This window comes from Phlebotomus papatasi, chromosome 2 (assembly GCF_024763615.1).
Source record: "Phlebotomus papatasi isolate M1 chromosome 2, Ppap_2.1, whole genome shotgun sequence".
In the NCBI taxonomy this organism is placed as follows: domain Eukaryota; kingdom Metazoa; phylum Arthropoda; class Insecta; order Diptera; family Psychodidae; genus Phlebotomus; species Phlebotomus papatasi.
Window position 1 is genome coordinate 25,334,007 of NC_077223.1, and position 23,574 is coordinate 25,357,580.

Here is a 23,574-nt window from a genome sequence, read left to right on the forward strand (position 1 = left end):
AGGTGATAGCACAGACTAACCTTCGTCGTTTATGGCGAAATGGAAGATTCCCTCCCGAGAGACAAATTCATTTGCCAGATTTTGGACTGGGAAAACAGAAAATATTTGACAACAATTTGCAAGAAAAAAACTGGAAATAACCTAAGGTTTAAGCATAAGGCTTAACTTCTGTACTATTTCAGGTAATATGTTTCTGGGAAAGGTATTACTTGGAATTATATTATTATCAATTGTATCGAAATATTTGCATTACAACGAAATCATTTTACAATGTCATATCCCGAGTTGGAAAAATCTGCTAAATCCATTGCAAACCGCCTAGGAGCGCCTTCCCGTAGTGTTGATGCTTTTTCCGTGCTCCCAAGAGTTATTGGGCGAAGGCTGTGCATTATTTCGTTTGTGAAAATTGTCTAAATCAGACATTCAGATCATTACACCGGCCGGAACTCGAACTTACAACTGTTAAGTCGAACCGGGAAATCTATCCACCTAAGGCCCAGTCTTACCTATTGCACCGCTGATTCTCCACTTAAGATTAGATAAGGTAAAGTGCCCTCAAGTCGACCCGTTCCCCAATACGACCGGTTGAGTTATTTATTCAATTTATTTATATTTACTGTTGAGTCCCTCCTCGAGTTCTACAGCAACTTCGGATTCTTCTTTAATATTGAAATCCTGTTTGATTTTGTCTCCAACTTTATTCACGTCCATTTACATTGGTAACTCAAGAGAGACTAAACTAACCTAAAGTTATTACAAAAAGAGTGCGACGTTCTCGGAGGTCACGACATCTAGTGTGAAACATTACAACTGTATTATACGGGTATAACACCTTTCCCCCCTAAGAAAAGAAATCTACTAGCATTTAAAGAGCTTTGAAAAGTCCATCAAATAATATCTGACATTTAAAATAAATCTTGGAAAATTCCGGCTTAGAGATTCAGACGATCTGGCGGCCTTATAGTACGTTTTGGTCTTCCCTCAGATACCCAGTGGGGCTGTGGCGCGGTCGCTCCGGCCTGCAAATCATTTTCTGTCTGGTGAGGAATATCGTCAAGAGCATCCTCAAATTCTTCTTCATCATTATGGGAACTGTCGGTGGTGGTCTCTTCGAATGCACTTCTTTGATTATCGGAAGCTTCCCAATAGTTCTCATCATCATTAAATGTGTTCCCGGTTCCTACTCTACTTCCTACTTTTCTCAATTGATCTATATGCCTTTTCCAGACAGTCCCATTGTCCATGTTTACAATATAATGCAATAAACCCAATCTTTTCGTAACCGTTCCAAACATCCATTTCTTTCCACCCTCTCTGTAATTCCTTGCTCCAACTCTCTCTCCCGCATTTAACTGTCTACTCCGCAGAGACTTTCTCTCTCTTTCGCCACTCCTCTCTTCCCCTGGTAAAATAAAATCAAGTCTAGAACGAATCTGTCTGCCAAACAACTTCTCACTTGGCGATATTCCTGTGGCACTGTGGGGGGTTCGCCTATAATTAAGCAATATTGACGATAATTTTTGCTCCAAATCGTCCCTATCCGCATCTTTCAAAATGGCCAATTTTTCCTTAATAGTTCTAACATATCGCTCGGCCTGACCATTAGTGGCAGGGTGATATGCCGCGCCCATCTTATGAACAATTCCGTTATTCTTACAAAACTGTTGGAACTCCCAACTAACGAATTGCCGTCCCTGATCTGTGACTAACTGTTCCGGAAGTCCATGAGTTGCAAAAACTTTTCGCAATTCTCTAATCGTTGTCCCTGACGTAATATCCGAAACTACAGCTACCTCCGGCCACTTAGAAAAACTGTCTACCACGATTAAAAGCCATTTTCCGTGAATAGGACCTGCAAAATCAGCGTGTACACGCTGGAAAGGCTTGCTTGCTTCTTCCCATGGATGAATTTCTACCTTTGGTGGGTTAGCTCGATTTTCTTGACAGGGTGTGCAATTGTGAACGAGATCCTCTATATCTCTATCAAGCGAAGGCCACCAACAATATGCTCTTGCTAGCTGTTTCATTTTGCTCGTTCCCACATGACTCTCATGCAATTCTTGCAAAACCTTGCTTCTTAACTTCCGCGGAATATACGTTCTAAGGCCCCTAACTAAGCAATCTTGCTTCAGCGAAAATTCCTCTTGATTAATGCCAAAACTGTGTTCCTTAGACACTCTCTTTCCCGATCGCAATCCCTCCAGCAAAATCTTAACTTCCATCTCTTGCTCCAATTCCTGTATAATCTCTTTACAGGTCACTGGAAGCGTTTCTATTAAATTAATCTGGGCAACTTCAGGATCATCAGTTTCGAATTGCGATTTTACTGGCAATGGCAATCTGGACAAACCATCCGCATTTCCATGCAATTTTGTGGATCTATGCTCAATTGTGAAATTGAAACCTTTTAAAAAGGCAGCATAATGCTGCATCCTCAAAGCAGTGTACTGAGGAATTCCCTTGTTTGGGTTCATTATCTGCGAAACCGGTTTATTGTCCGTAATAAGAACGAAATCCCTACCATACAAATACGAATAAAACTTTTTTATCCCGTAAATGATGGCATATGCCTCTTTGTCAATCTGGGTATACCGTTTCTGTGTATCTGTCAACGTCTGTGAGGCGTAAAATAGTGGTTTCTCAGTCTTGTCTTCATACCTATGACTGAGGCAGGCCCCGACTCCAACAGGGCTTGCATCTACCGCTAGAACCAAGATCTTCGATGGATCGTAATGGGCTAAAAACGTCTCACTGCTCATTTCTTCTTTAATGGATTGGAAAGCTTCTTCACACTTGTCATCCCACTTTAGGAGACCATCCTGTTTTAGCAAATTGGTGATCGGATTCATTTTTGTACTAAGATTCGAAAAAAATCTCCCATAATACTGCACAAACCCCATGTACGCCCTAACTTCATCCTTATTCTTTGGCCTTGGCATGTTCTGAAGAGCCTCAATCTTCTTGGGGTCCTTATGTATTCCTTCTTTATCGATCACATAGCCACAGTAATTGATCTTTTCAGCAAAGAACTCGCATTTCTCAAAATTTACTCGCATATTTCGTTCGTCCAGTCTTTTAAGAACTTCAGTTAGTCGCGTCAAATGTTCCTCATCATCTTTTCCAGTGACTCTAATGTCATCTAGAAACACTTTAACGCCAGGAATGTCTTGCAGCATTGTTTCCATGACGCGTTGCCAGATAACAACAGCCGACGCAACTCCGAACATCAATCGGGTCGGCTGATACAATCCCTTATGAGTGTTTAACGTCAACACGTCCCTATCTTGCTCCCGGAGCTCTAATTGCATGTATGCTTGAGACAAGTCGAGCTTGGAGAACCTCTCTCCCCCTGCCATATCCGAAAAAAGTTCTTCCACTGTCGGCAGCGGATGACTATCTATAATCAAATTTGGGTTCACTGTGACGCTGTAATCCCCGCAAAGCCTTACCGCCCCAGATGCCTTCGGAATCGCCACGAGAGGAGTTGCCCACTTACTCTGATTAACCTTCACATATGCCCCGCATTTTTCCAGCTTATCAATTTCATCTTCGATAGCTTGTTTCTTCGCGAGTGGAATGGGCCTAGCCTTAAGAAAAACAGGCGTCGCATCTTCTTTCAATTTTAATTCAGCCTCAATACCCACAATTTTTCCCAAAGAATCTTCGAAAACTTTGCTGAATTTGACCTTTAACTCTTCAATAGCATCCTCTATCTTCTTGGAAATTTGCATTTCTTGAATTTTATTAACCGACATTATATTGTTCCAATTCAACCAGTGCATTCGTCGAGACCATTCCCTGCCCAGTAGAGGATACCTTGAGGACTCCTCTGCCACATAGAGATGCATGCCTCGCAATTCGCGCCCTTGAACCACCACAGAGACTCTGATGAAGCCCACAATGGCAATCTTTGAGCCATTAAATCCAACAAAATTTCTCTTAGTAGCAAAAATTTCCGCCCGAGGAAAATATTTATCTCTGTCATGCATGCTAATCACAGAAATAGGAGATCCACTATCAATCTCGAAAGCCAAAATTTTCCCCTCCACTTGAACGTCTAGCAAAATTTTATCTACGGCCCTACCATCGGAATATAGTAAATCCTCTACTTTATTCATTCTCTCTTTTTCTTGAACAGCTTTCTTCTTTTCCCCCCCTTTTCCCAGGCAACTCCGTGCCAAATGGCCTGTCTTACTACACAAATAGCAAGTTTTATCCTTATGAATGCATTCATGGGCGAAATGTGTACTCACGCCACACCGGAAACACTTCTTTGAGGGGGCTGCCTTGCCGTCATCTATTGTACTGCGTTGGGGGCGCTCTTGTTCCTTGATATCCAGCTTCAAAACTTCACCTCCTTCTTTCGGTGTCATTTTTAGAGCTGCTTCTCCTTTCTCTGATGCCTCCATGGCCTTAGCTATGTCCACAGCCATCTCTAGAGTAAGATCCCTCTTCTCCAGCAGTCTCTTCTGAATGGATTTGTTGCGTATTCCCATAACGAATTGATTGCGAATGGATTTTTTTAGATGATCACAAGATGAGCAGCCAAAATTGCAGTGTGTGGAAAGTTTCCTCAAAGCTGCCAAAAATTCATCGCAGCTTTCCCCTTCCTGCTGCTCCCTTTTTTGGAATCCAAAAATCTCCACAATTTCGTTTGGTGTTAGGTCAAAGCATTCCTTTAATTCTGACACAATTTCATTGTATGTCAAATCCCTTGGAGTTCGTGGAAGAATCCTGTCACATAGTTTATTGTATGCTGATTGTCCCATATAGTGCATAATTACACTTCTCTTTTTCTTCTCATTTGCGATCTCGAAGCACTCGAGGCTTCCTTCCAACCTCATCAGCCATCTTGACCACGTTCCCTTTGTGGCATCAAACATCTCGAAATTGGTTGGAAAAGAGAACGACCTCGTCTCTCCCTGAGAGCTTTGCGCGTTTTCCATGTTCTCGTCGCCACTGTTGAGTCCCTCCTCGAGTTCTACAGCAACTTCGGATTCTTCTTTAATATTGAAATCCTGTTTGATTTTGTCTCCAACTTTATTCACGTCCATTTACATTGGTAACTCAAGAGAGACTAAACTAACCTAAAGTTATTACAAAAAGAGTGCGACGTTCTCGGAGGTCACGACATCTAGTGTGAAACATTACAACTGTATTATACGGGTATAACATTTACACTAATATTTGGCGTATGATCTAACATTAATAGGTCAATTGTTTCATAAATAAATACGAGTCAGTGACAATTTTATAGAAATTCACCATTAAAACATTCAAATATTGAATATTGGTCGACTCGAGGGCACTTTATCTTATTAAAAACAAATTAATCCATTAGATTTTGAAAAACCATTAAAATACTTGTTCTTTAGAATCCTGGGATCTTTGAAAAGTTTTTAAAGGATTTAAAAAAAAGAGATAGCAAAACGTCCCAGCTTTGCGGAATGTTCGAACTCACGAGAAAGTCCTCTCCGTTAGCATATTTTTTGTATGCACAAAGGATTACTAAGAATTTAATCTTTTCATCGAAGCCCGGAAGATGATATCTCTTACCGCAAAACCTCTACGCTCGGAAACAAACTTAACCCTTTAACGACGAGACAGTTTTCGCGCACTGAAAATCAGCAATAAAAATGAAACCGAGAAACCAAATCAGTAAAAGGTCTTACATCTAGCATTATAAAATCCAACAGAGTCTGATTCGGTGTATTTTTTTTAACTCTATGAGCAATAGAGGCAAAAATAGCCTAAAAATTTAAGTAAGTTTTCCGCCAATACGAATGAATGATATGTTTTAATCTAATCAAAAATATTTTGTTTGAGTATTGTAGTTTCTTTTTCCAAAACGGTTTTGCTTAAAAAATTGGGAGTAAAACAAATAATTAAAATTAATTTTCATTATGAGAATTTAAAAATTCGTCATTTTTGAGCTTAAAAATTTACTATATAGCAAATAGCTGGTGACTTGGAAAAAATATCCTAGATTCCTTCAACCTTCTACTTTGCAATTATGTACAAACATTAGAAAAAAAAGTATATTTAGGTAGTCAGAAAAAATGATTTTCTTTATGGGACACCGGTGTTCCAATCGTCTTAAAAGGGTTAAGGCCAAGTAAAAAAAAGAATTCCGAAAATAATTATTCAGAAATCGGTACTTAACTGGTTCATTATTGATGAAAACCGATGCATCCAGCAGGTTCAAAATTTCAATACCTTTCCAAAAAATCCGAATTAAACCAAATCGGTTGAAAAATGGGCCCTCAAATCGGTTGATCTTTGACCTTCAGTAATTCAAAATGTTGAATTTTCCGGTCATGGGTATGTTTGGATAAAATGTTCGCATGGACTACTTCTAAAACGTCTAAAAAATATCCCAAAATCACTAAAATCGCTTTAGTGATAGGTGATACTTACCTTAGGAGGATCACTTCTGTTGCTGGTGTGGTTCTCCTATGTATTTTGCTGCTGCTCCTGAAGTTTCCGGAATGCTTTAACATCATCCAGGACTACACTGATGACACTGATGGTCAAACCTTGACACATCTCAAAGCACGCGTCTTTCTGCACTATGCACACAATTTTCACCAAAATATCACACACTGGGGCACCGGGGGTACACTAGGAATACTTCCTCTGGCCCATATTCTATATTTTTCGCACCTTTGTGGGTTTTCAGGCAGAAAAATAAACAAAATTGTTTCACTCACTGCACACTTTATTTGACAGCTCATTTTTGTCGCGCGCGCATTTGATTTGAAATTGGGAACAATTGGGAATTAAATTGAGAACTACCAAGAAAAATTTCTTATGCAACTTTTCATCATGTGAATCCAGCTTAAGAGTAAATCTTTCAGGTTTAATTAAAATTACTGCATTTGCTTGCGAAATGTAAAATAAAAAGATTCCGTAAACCTTGAAAAAGGGTTAGAAAATGAGATGTTTTTTTACAAACTTTTAACAAGATAAAGTTATCAAAAACTCTCTTCAAGATACCAGAAAGTGATAAAAAATAGACACGAACCTAATCATACTGCAAAGGTTTTCTTCTTCTTTTTTTTTTCAAAAAAAAAATTTTTTTTTATGTGCCACAATAGAGCGTCGAGTCTGCAAACAAGATTCTGTAGAAAGATGTTTTGAAGAGTTCCAGAAAGGCAGGGTATTTCGAGAAGATTGATGTAAGATCACATATCCATATTTTTTCAATTTTGAAAATAATTTTAGAGAGACCAAACGTGATTGATAAAATACTTAATAATGTTACAATCAAAACTCCTGAAAGGAAAGTTTAGAAAGTTTCAGATCAATTGGAAATATGTATGTATTCTATTTCAAAATTAAGATTTTTGGGGCTACGCAATCTGAGTACCCAAATACAAAATTCACTCTTTAGAAAAGACGTATTGGTTCATTTAAACACAACAAGATCAATCCTAAAATAAATTAAGGGTAGAATCACATTGACAGTAAAATGCTCACCGTATTTCGTTAATTTACATATTTTCGTTGCAATTCTTGCTCAAATTTTCCATTACCGTATTACCTTATCTCATGCTCGTTGGCACTAGGTGAAAATAATATAAGAAAATTGAAGTAATAAAACAAAAATGCGATAAACAATGAGCAAGGAAATGTACGATTAATTTCTTTTACAGTTTTTTTGCTCACCGTTTATCGTATTTTCGTTTTATTTCTTTGATTTTCTTATATTATTTTCACCTATTTCCACCGAGTATGAGATAAGGTAATACGGTTATGGAAAATTTGTGCAAGAATTGCAATGAAAATGCGTAAATTAACGAAATACGGTGAGGCTACGGCGAGCATTTTACTGTCAATGTAATTCTGCCCTTACTTGAGATATTAAAGAATTGTTTCTCACATGAGTTAAACTTTTGTCAGGACATAATTTACATGCCAAGCATAACCTTTCTGCATTAAATCAATAGTAATTGAAGAGGTGCTTGATTAAGAAAGTCTGATATCGTATTTCTCCTTGATGATTCCTTATTTCAGTCGTATGACTTTAAAGGGCTCTACCAACTAATTCGCCAAACTTACTGGAATCTACGTCCCATGGAGATTAGTTTTTGCTAGTTGAGTCGGAAATACAATACCATATTCATAATAGTTAATCTTCCCGAATCCTAATTATATACAGAAGTTTAATTACGAAAAGATTACATTAGATTTATGTTATTATTTTAGTTAGTAGTAAAATAGTCCGATGGTAATTTTGCTTCAACTTGGATTACTATTTCTACTGAGGGTCATATTATCATAAACTAAATGTGTTTAGAAAACTGATTTGACATATCAAGTGAAAATACATTTCAGGAATGTTATCAAAAAAAAAAAAAAGGAAAAGAACTGGAAAAGAAACGCTTTTGAGTTAGTGTATATTAATTTTCTATCAGAACTATTTTCTAATAGAGAATTAATCGAATTAATGCTTTTTATCCTTCAAAATTAATTCAACTTCCTACACATTCCTTTGCTATTTCAATTAGGATATATTAATTATTTTCTAAAAATGAAACAAAGGAAATTAATACAACATTCCACGAGTGAATGTTCTACAAATAATTCAATTTTCATTTCTCTCTTTCTGTTATTTCAACTTTTCCTGCTTAGATGCAACAAAAGAGAGAGAAAATTAATGAACCAATTCAAATACACATGGTAAATAGAATTTTCTCACCCACACAGACTTTTCCTTTTTTTCTCCCCTCTTTGTAAATTATCCAAAAACCGAGGAAATGAGAAGCAAAAGCTATATGGCTGGAATAATTCATAGAGAAAAAATGCAAATGGAATTTCGGGGGACGCTGACAAAGGAGTCTCATTTGCGGAATAATTGTGAAATTGAATTTTAGCGCGAAAGAAATCCACAAATTTATACATCTCACCAAATTATCTGATTTACAAGAGTTTCGTTTGCTATTCTTCAAGCATTTCTCGTAGCTTATTCTCCTCATAATTTGAAGAATTGAGAGCGAGCTATTCAATATTATGATGGCTTTATATTTCAACTCTATTTCTTATGATGATGTCTTTACAAGATTGTAAAATACTCTGGTTATAGGGGAAACTGGGGTAGATTCACATAGAAGGACTTTCTGGATTTGATATTTTTGCTTTAGATATGTATAACGTTAGTTGCATCAACTGTTGTCGTATCTGCATTTAGTACAAACCACGTGCATTTAGTACAAATTCATAAAGTCGGATCCTTAAAAATGAGGTAAGGTGCGGTAACCGGATTGTTTTCAGTAGAGTGCTTACGTAAACGCTTGTTTTTAGACTGATGAAATTCTTTTTTACTTCTAAATCCATAGAATTATTCACCGTTTCATTCAGGAACATAATAAAAAAAATGTCAAAAATATTAAAGAAACTTTATAAAATAATGATAATAACTGCAATAAGTTAGCATGCACTAAGTGGATCGCCTCTTCGCTAATTGGGTCAAATGGTCTTTTAATTGGATCACTCGATTTAAAAGCATATTAAAACGAGAAAATATTTTTTATTACATTTTTAAAATTTATATTGGTTTATTTCATTAAATATTTAATGTGAACGGCAATCTTCTGTGTAATATCAGTTTTATGAACAACCATTGTAAGAACAAATTGGCCAGTAGCAGACACCATGAAGAGTGTTGTGGCACATTCCTTCGGTCTAGAATTTTTAAGAGCTGGCACAATACGTGAACTTTTCCTGACTAATACATTTCCATCTTCTGGTGTCAAGAAAAAGGCACTTTCGTCAAAATTAAGAGCCCGGTCTGGTGAAATGATCAGCAGATCGTGTTCTGTGAAATATTCTCGAAAATTCTGAAACCATTCCGTGAGATCTTCAGCAGTAAGCAAACATAGTTCTTTCCAATGAGGACTTTGAGCATGATGAGCTCTAGATGATGCTTGAGAAAATTCCTGAACCAAGCATCTCCAGGCCTTCCATCCGTAAAATAGTTTGGAATTTTGAAGGTCTCGCAGATGATTTTGACGCTGTCCAGAATTTTTTCCTTGCCGATGGGATGCCAACCATCCTTACATCCCAGGATCCACAAGTTCTTATTCTTGTTCTTTTGTAAGCGTCGTTGGCCTGCCATTGGGGCACCCTTCCGGGTATCTGCCAGACAATTTGTTGTACAGTCAGTGTCGCCTTTGGTACATCAAATGTTTTGGATGCATATGCATAGGTTATGGTAGAACCATCTCGTACACACTTCAAGGCATTCTTTAGATCCTCCTTAGAATAAGGTTTGTTCTTAGGAATCTTTTCCTTTGTTCCCTTCGGCATCTGAAATAGTAAAACAGTGCTAAACAATGCGATTTCCGGAAAGAAATATTGATTTGGAAAACGCCCGTTTTAGAGCAAAATGTAAACAGCCAAAAATTCACTCATTTCTTTTTAAAATATTATTATTTCATAAAAATTGATTTACTCACCTTGTAGAGGAATGATTGCACTTCACTTTTAATTAAACCTTTTATATAAATTAAATAAAATACTTTTTTCGCAAGAAAATAAACAATAAATGTTTTAAAACAACTAGCTGTAAATTTTTGAATGTTTTATGGTAAATTTCATCAATTTCAACACTGAGAAAAAAAAGAGGGTGCGATTAACTTTTTTTCCTCACAACTTTAACACTTTTTAGGTGTAAAAATATATCAACACTTTTTAATGTTAATTTTACACATTTTTAAGCGTAAAATTAACATGAAAAGTGTAACTTTAACCTACAATACACCTAAAAATGGTAATATTTCCACCGATTTTGGATCAATACCGCAAGGTGAAATTAACATTTCCGGAATGTTATTTTAACTTTTTCGGATTTCTCTCAGTAAATGAATTTGTCTCTGTTTCGCATTATTCATAGAATAATTGACCTATTAATGTTAATCATACGCAAAATATTATAGCAAATATAAATAAATTGAATAAATAAATCTGCCGGTCATGACGAGAAACCGGTCGAGCGAGGGTACTTTACCTTAATCAATATTTTTTAACTATTTAAATTGCTTAATTCATTTAATTTATTGCCATTCCAATTTCAACTCATTCCAATTTCAATTTTATTACAATTTATTTATCAGCCATTGCATGAGAAATTTTTGATGACGCGCTTCAAACATTCATGGCTGATAACGTTTTTTTTTGAGGTTAGAATTATACGTTAACTGAATATTTTACGACAAAGCATTTAAGATCGTGATGTCCATCTATCGGTTCATAAGAAAATAGTACGATATTTGAAGTCAATTGTAATTTATGCAGGTCACATTCTTACCAAACAGACTATATTTGACCTAATTATGTTACCACTAATATTAGTAACTCATTACTAAATAATTTAATTCATTCTACAAAGGAATTTAAAATGTGTATTTCAGAAATTTATCCTCAATAGGGATAAGCATTTCAGAAATTCCAGTAAAAACTCTACGCTCATTTTAAAAATCTTCAAATTCTTTTTATGTGAAACAAATGTTGGGAAAATCTTTTTAATATCAGAAAGTTTCTTTGACTCACAAATAATTTTCTTTCCGGCTTTAAGATCACATCTTCCTGCAATCTTCAATTGAAAGTTCCTTCTCTGCAGCTTTTCCCAATGGCTCGTATTTTGCTTCTTGGTGAGAAAAATTTTCACGGAAGGAAGAAAAGTCCTTGTGTCGTTGGAAATGTGAGTGCGTGACTGGAATTCAATTGCAGGTAAGAGGTGAAACTCTCAATTGGCTTCTTCACACACACTCACACAGAATCAAACACCTTTCCGGTTTGTCAATTACCCCATCAAGAAATAGATGAGAAAATCAATCTTCGATAGGGATCATATTTTAGGGAGGAGGTACACAGTGGGCGTATAATTTAAAATTATGATGAGTGGTTTTGTTAGGAAATGCCTATTATTGAGCAAATTAGATTGAACTCGCTCCATATCGAACCCTTCCTTCAATCGAAAATTACTATAGTATTTAATGTAAAACCATAATTAAGATTTCTCAAAATGTAAAACCAGAAAATTTAAAAGTATCTAAAATAAATGTAGCTTTTTGTTCGAATTTTGTTTCAAAATTACAAAACTAATTAAAATTAAGATTTTGCTTAGCAAAATTTATGATAAGGGAATGTAGGCATGGTTCGCACAGAGTGAACCTTCAAACGATGTGAATTTTCTCTTTGTTTGCAAAGAGCTGACTTACCATTTTTGATCTCGTCTCATGAGCTTGATAACTATCTGAGTAAAAAATGACGAACTGCCTCTTTGTAAACAAAAAGAAAATTTGCGTTGTTGGAATATTCACTCTGTGCAAACCATGCCAACATTCCCCTAAATGCGACACATTACGTATTATAAATCAGTGCATATCGATATCCGAAAATCGAAATAAACCAAAAAATATGGTTTTGAAATATCGACTAATGGGGTACATCACAGGATAGAAGTCGATATCTCGTACCGTTCGGCCTCTAGCCGAGTATCAAATATTCGAAAAAGTAAAAAGTATTTTTGAAAAATATTCAAGAAAGATAAATCAATTACAGGTACTTTACCGATCATTACCGATACCGATTAAGTCCGATGCAGCAAGATTGAAAATTTCAAGGCTTTCCAGAGAAATTCAAGTTTAAACAAATCAGTTAACAAATAGGGTAAGTGTGCCAAATTTCGGCATATTTGCATGCAATTGCCAAAGTCTCAAGTTTGAAATGTTATATTTTTAATACAAATTGAATTTATTTGTTACGTTTTTTTTAAAGGAGTGTTCCTTGGAACCTTGTGGACATAGTCTATCGTCCTTATTTTCTCTATATTCATTCTTAATACATTCTAAAATGAATAAAATTGTTAACATAATATTGGTGGCCTATTTCGACCACTTTCATTTTCATAGTTCCTTGCCCTTCCGGAATTCTTCGAATGTTTTTTCGGATCATCTTGTTCGTCTAATTGACATTTTTTGTCATTTTTTGCTAGGGTACGCAAAAACTAAAAATTAATTGAAATTAGAGGAACAAAAAATGTGGCCGAAATTGCAAGCTGGCCGGAATTTGGCACACTTACCCTAAGTCTCCAAAAGTAGCTTAACTTAGTCCTTCGAAAATTCGATTTCGAGATTAATTTCGATTATAGGTGTCTATGAACGAAATAGTCATCTTGCCTATCACTTGCCTAAATTAGCAAATGAAATTGAATTCGAACAGTAATTAAATTTATTTTCAACTAATTTTTGATCTTTTCCACCCTTAATGCGTTCATTGTCTCACCGTTTATTTCAACCTCCATGATCAAACCATATAAAAATGTTCCTTCTCTGGTTTATGTTTTAGATTCACAGTATATTTTACATTTCATTGGGACTAAACCTGTCAAAAAAGTAATAAGAATTTATTTTTTCAATTATATTTATTATCTTCTTCCAAAAAAATGTATCATTGTTAGTCAGAATAATCATTCGGTACGTTAGTAATGAATACTAGTGCATTCTAACAAATCGTTTTCTATTGATAATAACATACTACGAGTCCAAAGTTATCTAAAAAACTTGTGAGTTTATATATAGGGGAGAGTGGGGCAAAAAGTCACAAATTGAAAATTTCAAAATTCAGTATCTTCCTAGATAAATGAGATAGCGGCTTCAAATTTTTACCACAAATAGCTTCCATAAACCTTCTTGATATTGTATGTTTCTTCGAATTCAAACAAAGAATTTAGAAAATAAAAAATATCAAAATTTTTAGCCCTATTTTTAAAATATTTTCCTTGAAGAATATATCAATTAATACTTACTTATTATTCAAAATTTATGCACTGATGATTATTTCCAAAATGACTTGGATTCTTTGAATACGAAGCCGCTATCTATTTTAGAATTTTACAAAGATTCTTCTCTCAAGAAATATTTTTATTAAAAACGACCACTTGGGGTAAAAAGTAACAAAAGGTATGGAGCAAAAAGTAAGAAAAACCGAAACAATTTATGATGTCTCACGGCAAAAAAATGTCAATGCCATGTGTCGCCGCTTGTTGTTTATATTAGTCAAACGATTTGCAGTCTTTTGTGTTTTTTTTTCTTAAATACCTTGAAAATCGTTTTTATCGTTCATTTAAAAAAAAATGGTGTTTTACAAAGGTGTAGAGGAATAAATTTCCTATGAAAATATGTTATCTAGGTATTTTTTTTAATTTACGTAATCCCGTAACAGAGCGAATAAAAATATAATAATATCCCATGCTTGATACTAGTTGCCCCAGCATTTTAGAGAATGGTCACAAAATTACCTTTTAGAAAACGGCTCGATAAACGTATTTCCTTACAAAATAGAGGAAAATTACTTTCACAAAGTTGTAAGAGCGGTAAATTTCCTAGAAAACTGCGCTAATTAAAAATTTCTGGGGCGTTCGAGTACTTTGTAAAAAAATAAAATATCCGTTTTGTGACTTTTTGGCCCAGTCTCCCCTACAGATAAAAAATATCTCGTAAAATTTGTTCGTAAGTGTTTGTGAACTCCTACTGGGAACTTAGAAAATCCTCGTAAACCGTACAACCCAATAAACAGTTCGTAAAAATTTGTACTTTTTCACAAACATTCTTCGTAATAGCATCATTTAACGAACATTTTTTGTTCTTTTATAAACCAATAATTGTTTTTTATTTGTCTGGAAAGACTTTACTGACTTTACGAACAAATGACAAAATTTTACGAACATTTTTTTTGTATTTTTACGAACACTTACGAACAAATATTTATAAAAATGCTCGTAAAGTCAACAACTTGGGGACAATCTTTGTGAAAAAAGTACAAACTTTTACCAACTTTTAGCGGGCTGATTTACGAGCATTTCATAAGTCTTTAGTGGAGATTTACAAACATTTACGAACAATTATACGAAATATTTTTCTCCGTGTAGGATTGTCGCATGATTATCTGTTTTGGAGCTGTTCCATAACCTACTCTCATGGAATAATTCTGATCCTTTCAAAAGCACCCTCTCCTATATGATTTCCCTCTAATTGGTGTAATTCAAATTAGGAAATGACTGAGGAAATTCCTCCTAAAGGCTTGAATTAAACAGGAAGAAAATTCGGCATGATCAATTCAATGAAATCGACCACCTTTTCTAGCTGAATCGCTCACGCAGATGAAACCTCTTGAGGAAATTTCTCGGCTTTTCAACAAACGAAATGAATGGTCCTTGGTTCTCCTACCACACCTCAACATACCAAAACACTGTGATGACGTGAAATTTTCGCGAAAAACGCGCCCAAGAATTTTCCACCCAAGCTAATTCAATTACAAACTCCCACACCTCAAGCGTTGACATCATTTTCCGGGGTGACGCTCCCCTTAGCACGGTGTAGTACATTTTCCCGGGAAGATGCTGTCGACGGTGTTTCCTGGTCGAACGAGAAGAAAACAAGAGAATCCGGCCGAGAAAGACTTTTTGGGTAAAAACTTAGTAGATGCATTTTCCAGATGCAGAGCTTCCACTGAGAGAGATGCCACATTTTTCTCAGCATTTTTAGTGATTTTTTTTCCAACCAAGAAAAAGCACATGCCATCCTCGGGAAGTTCACCCAAGGAAAACTCTATCGATTGGATGGTTGATAAGGAAATGACGGAAAATCCGGTGTAAATCTAATTCAGTGTATGAAAGGGGGACTAAAGAGGGGAAGTTGAGGATGAAAAAGTTGGAAAAATCATCCATTCTTCACCGTCATGACAAAAAATTACCACCGGCAAAAGTTTTGTATCGCCTCAACGGAAATTAGATTATTCGGGATGTAATGAATTTTTTTTCTTCATATTCATGTGCAAATTTCTCCAACAATGGCAAAAGCTTTTCTCTATTCATCTGTTGATAGGGAAATCGAAGGGGCTATATAGCATTAATTCCCTGAGAAAAGGTAGAGTAGAAAGCTCAGTTAGATTCAATTTGATTGTACTACGTGAAGTCATGTAGTTTAGGAGCTGGGAAGCCAATTGGCAATCAGACATGGCAGGAATTTCATTTCATACACCACTCAATTTCTCATGGGAAACTTTATGCTAGATATGAATATCCAACATTAATCCACCCACAGTCAAGATTTTTCTCCACTTCCTTGCCCTCTCTTGGATTTCCCTCGTGATTTGTGGGCGAATTGTGAATGCTAATGAAGCTTGAGCTGTTCTGGTAGATCTTTCCAAATACACGGAAAATCAAGATGATATTAGGGGAGCTTTTGGGAAATTTCATAAGCTTATTCAATGACGTCAGTACCATGGGAATTCATCGAATATCGTGATTTTTATTGAAATTTTCAGATGATGATACGTAAGGCAAGGGAGATAAATTAATAGCATTTGATGTACATAGCTTTATTAGCCATTTCGGTGGGAAAAAATGAAATTTATTTCCTCATAATATTCTAATTACTTAAACTAAAATAAGCAATGCAACAGTTATTGCAACAGTTGTGTAGGATCTGTCGCTTTTGAGAATTTTTTAGGTAGATTTTATTTTTTTATGCCCCCAAGGACTATTTTCAAATATATCATAATTTTCAAGTAGAAGCACAACTACTTACCTTACAACGGATGCCCATTTATTAAGTTCTGTACACTATAACCACAGAAATAATTGACAATATGAGATAAATCAGGAGAAAAAACATTATGAAAGAAAATTGTGAGGTGTAGGAGCAAAACCACGAAAAGATTCTTGATCAGGACACTCGACTCTACCAAAAACGTAGGGGGAAGTGGGGCACCTTTGAAACTGGGCCACCTTTGAAATTGGGGTTTTTCACATATTTTTAAATAAAATTGAGCCTTATTTTGATATAATTTAGCTGCACAAACAAATTGATAATCTAAATTATATCACGATAAGGCTCAATTTTATTTAAAAATTGGTAAAAAATATTAATTTTAAAGGTGCCCCACTTTCAAAGGTGCCCCACTTCCCCCTACCATATGAGATCCGTGTGCCAAAAACTGTGTCGCATCATGTAATTAAAAAGAGACACTAAAGTTACATACAATCACTAACATCAAGGTTGAAAGCTTAAGTCTGTCGATCTTCTGCCACTTCAGAAAGATGTTCAGATTTGATCCCAAGGCGCTCCAAGACAAGATCCTGAATTTGATTCAGTCACCTTGTCCTAGGTCTGCCTCGAGGTCGACGCCTCCTCACAATGGCTTCATATAGCTGTTCTGGGGAATTTTTCTTCAATCATGCGTCGAACATACCATACCATCAAAGAACTGATCTCTCAACTCGAAGAAGCAACTTCTCGACTTTTAGCTCCTCACGATCGGCTACGTTCCTCACTCGATCTTGACAAGTAATTCCCTTAACCACCCTTAGATACCTTATTTCGACAGCTTGCACTCGCTACACGTAATGACACTTTCGGTCATTACCCAAAACTCATGACCGTAGGTGAGAATAGGAATAAACACAGCTTCATGAACCATGAATATGATCATGATAGCCTTCATGAACCTTCTTAAACTTACAAAGCTTCAAGGGATTCGAGGAAGGATTATGTAAAATAAAAAATAATAAAATTTTGAGCCCTATTTTTGGAATATTTGGCTTACAGAATATATCAATACGGATTAGTTCAATTTAAGCACATTTCTCGTTCAGATAGAGAAAAATTATCTTCGACAAAGTTGTAGAGGAATAAATTTCCTATAAAAATATGTCTTTTTGATATTTTTAACGTTTGCGAGAATAAAACGTCACAAATTATCCGAAGACTGACAAAATTTGCCCCACAAATTTTGAGAATCTCCATAAAATCAACTTTTAGAAAATGATTCGAAAATCACATTTCTTTCGAGATAGAGGAAAATAGCCTTCTGCAATGTTGTAGAGCAGTAAATTTCCTATAAGAATATGCTCATTATAAAACGTTTAAGTTTTCTCAGAGCTCGTGAAAGAATTAAGTATGCATTTTGACAAGTTTTGCCCCAGTCTCCCCTACTGAAGAAGCCTAAATGATCCGCGACAACAGCTTTGCGTCCATTCTATCATCACTCGTGAATAAAACTCCGAGATACTTGAACTGCTTCGCCCTCGGGGAGATAATAGGGTCGGAAGTGGTGTACAGCTAAAAATGAAGTACTTAGAAGTCTTTGGAAGTGGGAGTACTCGTATATAAAGTCTTTTCGGTCTAATTCCGTATTTTTCAGACAACGTTACTTTTAGTTGAGATTTTTTGGACAGGCGATGAGGACTTAATCTAATACAACAATAGCGAAAAATATCCTAGAAAAAATAGCCAAGCTTGTTTCAAAAATTGATTAGAAATCATCTAAAACTTTTCCCAAGAGTGCAAAATGTTTTCATTTTAAAGGATTTTAAAACCAGAGAGAATATTAAGCTTAATAAAAGGTAGAGATACGTCTGAAGTCCTGAATTAGTTGTTGCACTCGCACTTTTGTACTCTTACAGACTTTCCAGCGCAGTTTTAATTTACAAATGACAATACATTTTTTTTTTTCAGATATTCCATTTTCCAAAAGTCGCTTCACTGGTCTCTTGGGAAAATTCAAATTATGTTGATACCCTTTCGTAAAACGCAGATAATATTAAAATATTGGAAGTATGCAAGAATATCTGGCGATAGAAATTCAAAATATAAGCAAAATATTAAAAATATGTTTAAAAATAAATTTCTTGAGATTTTTTAAAAGTTTTACTAATTAGATTTTTCATCAATTTAAGTAAATTATTGATTTCTAAGTATGAGAAGTGCATGAAGTGCAAGAAGTACAGGAAGTATTGCAACATTTTTGAGAGTGTTGCCAAGTTTTGGAAGTGCGAAGGCCTCTTCCATACAAATATTGGAAGTTCCTGGAAATGGTGTACACATTTTCACCCAAATATCTCCCCCTTGCCTTCGCCTTTGTTTCGCTATATTTTTATTTTATTTTATTTTTTATGGCATTGTATAAATGAGCAGTAAAATGTTAAAATTGAGGAGTAACAAAAAAAATTTGAAAAGTGATATTATCGATACCATCCAAATTTAGGCAAAGGGAAAATAAAGGGCTTTTCATTCTATCTGCAACAATTTTAAATATTAAATATATAAATTAGACAAGTTTTTGTAATGATTTAAGTTTCTTACTGACCATATTATATTTTACTGTCCATTTTTTATTCTTTACTGTCCATTTTGAACTTTTTCCGGTTTGTTTTTCGCCTTTTTATCTATATTTTACTGCTATATACATAGTAATTAAGGTGGAAATATATTGAATTTACATGTAAATAGCGACATAAACGAATGTACACCACACCATATGAGTATATCACCCTTGGTCTTATTATAAATTTTTAACCCTTTGGCTTTTCAAATTGAAACAAAATCCTCCTATATCCGTGTAAATGTGTCAACACCTAATCAAACTCTTCGATTGCAATTGCTAGATAAATTGAATTGGAGCGAAAGGAACGATCCCTTTTCTCCATAACGAAATTATCATGTCGTGCAGAGACATTCGTTTTTTTCTCACTCTTCTCTGATTGAGAATTAAATTTGCAGCACGTCAATTAGCGTAATTTCATTGAAATTCTCTTTCAATTTAATGATATTAGATTTGAGTCAATGAGTTGAGGGTTGTGTGAGTTTCCCTTTAAAGATGGAAGAGGAATATGATCGAAAGTGGAGCTTTTTCGAAGGCACCCAATCCACCTTTTCTCAAGAGAGCTTAATCACATTGAAAAAGCAGCGCTGGAGTGTGAAGATAAAATTTTACGAAAGAGTGAGCGGAAATCTGAAAATTATACCAAATTGAATTTAATCATGATGTTAGAGGGAGAAAGATAGGTCGATCTTGAGTTAAGGGCAGTAAATGATGATTTTGCCACCAAAATTGGCGCCTGTCACTTTACACTTTTCCCACCTGGAATTCTCTGGACGTGAGTTAGGCAGAAGACGACAACCAAACCAGAGTTGAAGATTAGAGTTTAGAGTTAAGATTAATAGGAAGAAAAAGAAGCAAACGACACTTTTCATTAACAGCCAGATGAATAAAACTATAAAACGGACAAATACCGAAACGTTTATTTATTTTAGATTTTATATAATATATTTCACAAATATCGTATTTAATTAAAACCATTAAAGCAATAAAAGAAATAGTGATTAATAAAAGTTGGTAAAAGGGTGAGTCCCAGGGTAGCACAGGACTCCTGTGAAAAAAGCGAGTATACAGAATCTTTTCTTGGAGAGATATCAAGAGAATAATTTTACTACTCCTTGATAAGGTTCCTCTAACATCACGCGGAAGTAAAGGAAAGCATGGCAGAAAGTATTAGCATTCAATGTGCAAGTATAATGCAGGAAAAGCTCAATAATTGTTATTATTGCACAGATATTTGCAAGAACACATCCTCTTGCATATTCAATTCTGGGATTTTCTTTTCCCATGCCAAAAACAAGGATTACTCGTGTTTCTTTTATTTTAAAGTTGAAACTTTTCTTAAGTATCCGCATTTGGAAATTTTATCCTATTCAAAATTGCAAAGTTTAATCCGTTTTTAATTTTTTCGTTTTTTATATTCGGTCAGATATCAATTTCGCTCGCAGTAATTTTAGTTGATGTACTATAAAAATTGTGTAAATTGGACAGTATACTTACAACTCATGCAAAACGATTTAAAATATGACTTTTTCAGAATAAATAATTTAACATTTCGTTTGATGTATTAGGTTAAATAGGGGAACGCTTTCAGGCTTCGTACTCTGAACATACTCTGGATTGGGCATAGTCTGATCTTAAACATTTCTTATTTTGCCCATATTCCTTCATTGAGAGAAATGTTAATTTTACCCTGCAGTATTGATCCAAAATCTGTGTAAATATTACCCTTTTTAGGTGTATTAGGAGTTAAAGTTACCCTTTTTCACGTTAATTTTATCGTTAAAAAGGTGTAAAATGAACATTAAAAATTTTGATATATTTTTACACCTAAACAGTGTTAAAGCGATGAGGAAAAAAAGTTAATCGCACCCTCTTTTTTTCTCAGTGTTTAATGAAGCTGACCTCATTTACAGAAAATGTATGACTTTACCTATTAAAATATAATGCCAATAGGTCAGATTCATTAAAGAATTATGGGAAAAATATAAAGTGTTTGAAGCTAGAGTGTGTGAGAAGTCTGAAAGCATTCCCTTATAAGTTTTATCCTCTTTTCATATAATATTTTAAAAAAATCACAATTTTTCACCATTTGGGATATAAAATTTGAACATCTACCCTTATATAGACAGAAGTAGATCAATAAAAAACCTAATAGTACTTGCATTTTATTATAAACAATAATAAAATTTCAATATTTTATTATTAAGTCAATAAGTATTTCCCTGCCGAACAAGTGTCCCTTCTCCTCTTAGGCTACACATATATAAAATTTAGGGTCGAAGAAACACCTCTTCGACAGGGAACCCCTATTGACACTTTTGTCAAAATGTTGAAATTTACTTAATGCATCCAATAAAATCTAAGTAAATATAATGGTTTTTCATTAATCTGCGTTTTTCGATAAGTACACTCGTAAGTGTTCGAATTTCGTATTCCAACTCCTGGCACGAGTTCTTAAAGTGTCAATAGGTGTTCCTTTTACCCTATATTATATCACTCAAAATGCGTAATGTTTGTCTTATTAAATGATAAAGTTAACGGATTATTGAGGTTTCTTCGAATTTCCTAGCGGTTCTGAAGGCTGTTCCGGGTTAAAGGGGCTCCCGTGATTTTCAAAAAAAAATTTCAAATTCCCAAAAATTGCCGATAATTTTCCGAGTTACCTTACCTGAGATATAGTTGTTTCCTTCTTCCTTGAAATTTCCAGATATCCGAAGGCTCTCGAATATTTCCCAAATTTTCAAGAAAATCCCGGGTCTCCTGAAAGTTTCTCAATCGCTATTCCGAATCATATTGAATATTCAATCCCGCGTCCTCATTATTCTGAGGAAGTCTCGAAAGCCCGAAAATGTCCACAAAAATCCGGGAAATATGACAATATGAGGTACCTTCGGGCGATAAGGGAATCACTCGCCGAGATCGAGTGAGGAACGTATTCGTTCATGAGGAGCTAAGTGTCGAGGAGTTGCTTCTTCGTGTTGAGAGATCACTTCTTCGATAGAATGGGCATGTTCAGCGTAAAATTAAGAGAGATTCCCCATAGAAAGCAATGCAATTCATTGTGAGAAGACCTCGACCTCGGGCGGCAGACCTAGGACAAGGTTTCTGATCGAACCTGAACATCTTCCTGAAGTGGCGGAAGATCAACAGGCACGGGATGTTAACCTTGATGTCATGAGCCCGCGACCCCAATAGAGATTAGCGGTTGAAAATGATGATGATGACCAGAGAAATATTTCGAGTGTCTTCGCAAATTCGAGAAATTTAAGGGAACTAGGGTAAGTGAGCCAAATTTCGGCATAGTTGCATGCAAGCGCCAAAGTCTCAAGTTTGAAATGTAATATCTTTAATAGAAATTGATTTTTTCATTCCTTTTATTTAAGGAGTGTCGCTTAGAACCTTGTAGACAGTTTATCGTCTTTATTTACTTTAAAATCATTCTTAATACATTTTAAAATGAATAAAAATGTAATCATAGCTTTAGTGCCTTATTTCGGCCACCTTCATTCTCATAGTTCTTGCCCTTCGGGAATTCTTCAAATGTCTTTTTCACGTCATCTCGTTTGTCGAAGCTACGTTTTTTGTTATTCTTTTGCATTGTATAATCTCTAGAGTATGTAAAAACTAAAAATTGATGGAAATTTGATGAACACAAAAGGTGGCCGAAATTGCAAGCTGGTCGGAATTTGGCACACTTACCCTATTATCGGGAAACCCGGAAATTTTTGGGAATTCTGAAGTTTGAAAAATGTCAAACGCGCAGAAGAAACAGGACGGCCTTCGAAACCGTCGGGAAATCCGGAAAATCTCGAGGAACCTCGAGAGTCAATTAAACATGCTATGAAGAACTCTTTGCATTTCATATAATTCATATTAAGGAAAAATTGGGGCACCACCGAACATGGGGTAGCATTACACACTGCGTTTTTTAATTAGATATTAGACTTCAGAGGACGAGACCCATATAAACTGATAGATATCATAGGGATGATTGTCCACTGAAAAAATGTTCGTCATACTTCACATAGTTTAGAAAAGAAAAACAGTGTTCGGTGGTGCCCCAGTTGCCCTTTCATCGTGTTTCTGAAGTACATATTTACGTAACTTTACAACAATAATAATAATTATGGTAGAGAAGAAAACCAAGGATCATCATTATAATCTTTTTTTTTAATAATGCAGTACCTTTTCTCCGGAATCAAATTTTTCTCAAAGACGGAAAATGATACATTTTTATTCTTTTGAATTTAGCCTCAGTGATACATCCTCAATTATTATCAAAATTTATGATAATAAGAAGTAGTCAATTAATGTACGATATAGAAATAATTGATTGATACTGCACATTTTCATTTTTTTAACGACTACCCATCAGCGAACTCCAATTCCAAATAGTTATAGGTTCAT

The 23,574-nt window shown here is 35.1% G+C and overlaps 1 protein-coding gene across 1 annotated transcript; it reads right to left on the reverse strand.

The window, feature by feature from the left end:
• Positions 1-932: 932 nt before the first annotated feature.
• On the reverse strand, positions 933-5,054 carry LOC129800292 (uncharacterized protein K02A2.6-like). Its single transcript, XM_055844571.1, has one exon. The coding sequence runs from the start codon at positions 5,052-5,054 to the stop codon at positions 933-935; it is 4,122 nt and encodes a 1,373-aa protein (XP_055700546.1).
• Positions 5,055-23,574: the final 18,520 nt, after the last annotated feature.

Excerpts from the sequence above, each read along its gene's own strand:
- LOC129800292 (XM_055844571.1), bottom strand. The coding sequence starts at position 5,054 with ATGGACGTGAATAAAGTTGGAGACAAAATCAAACAGGATTTCAATATT.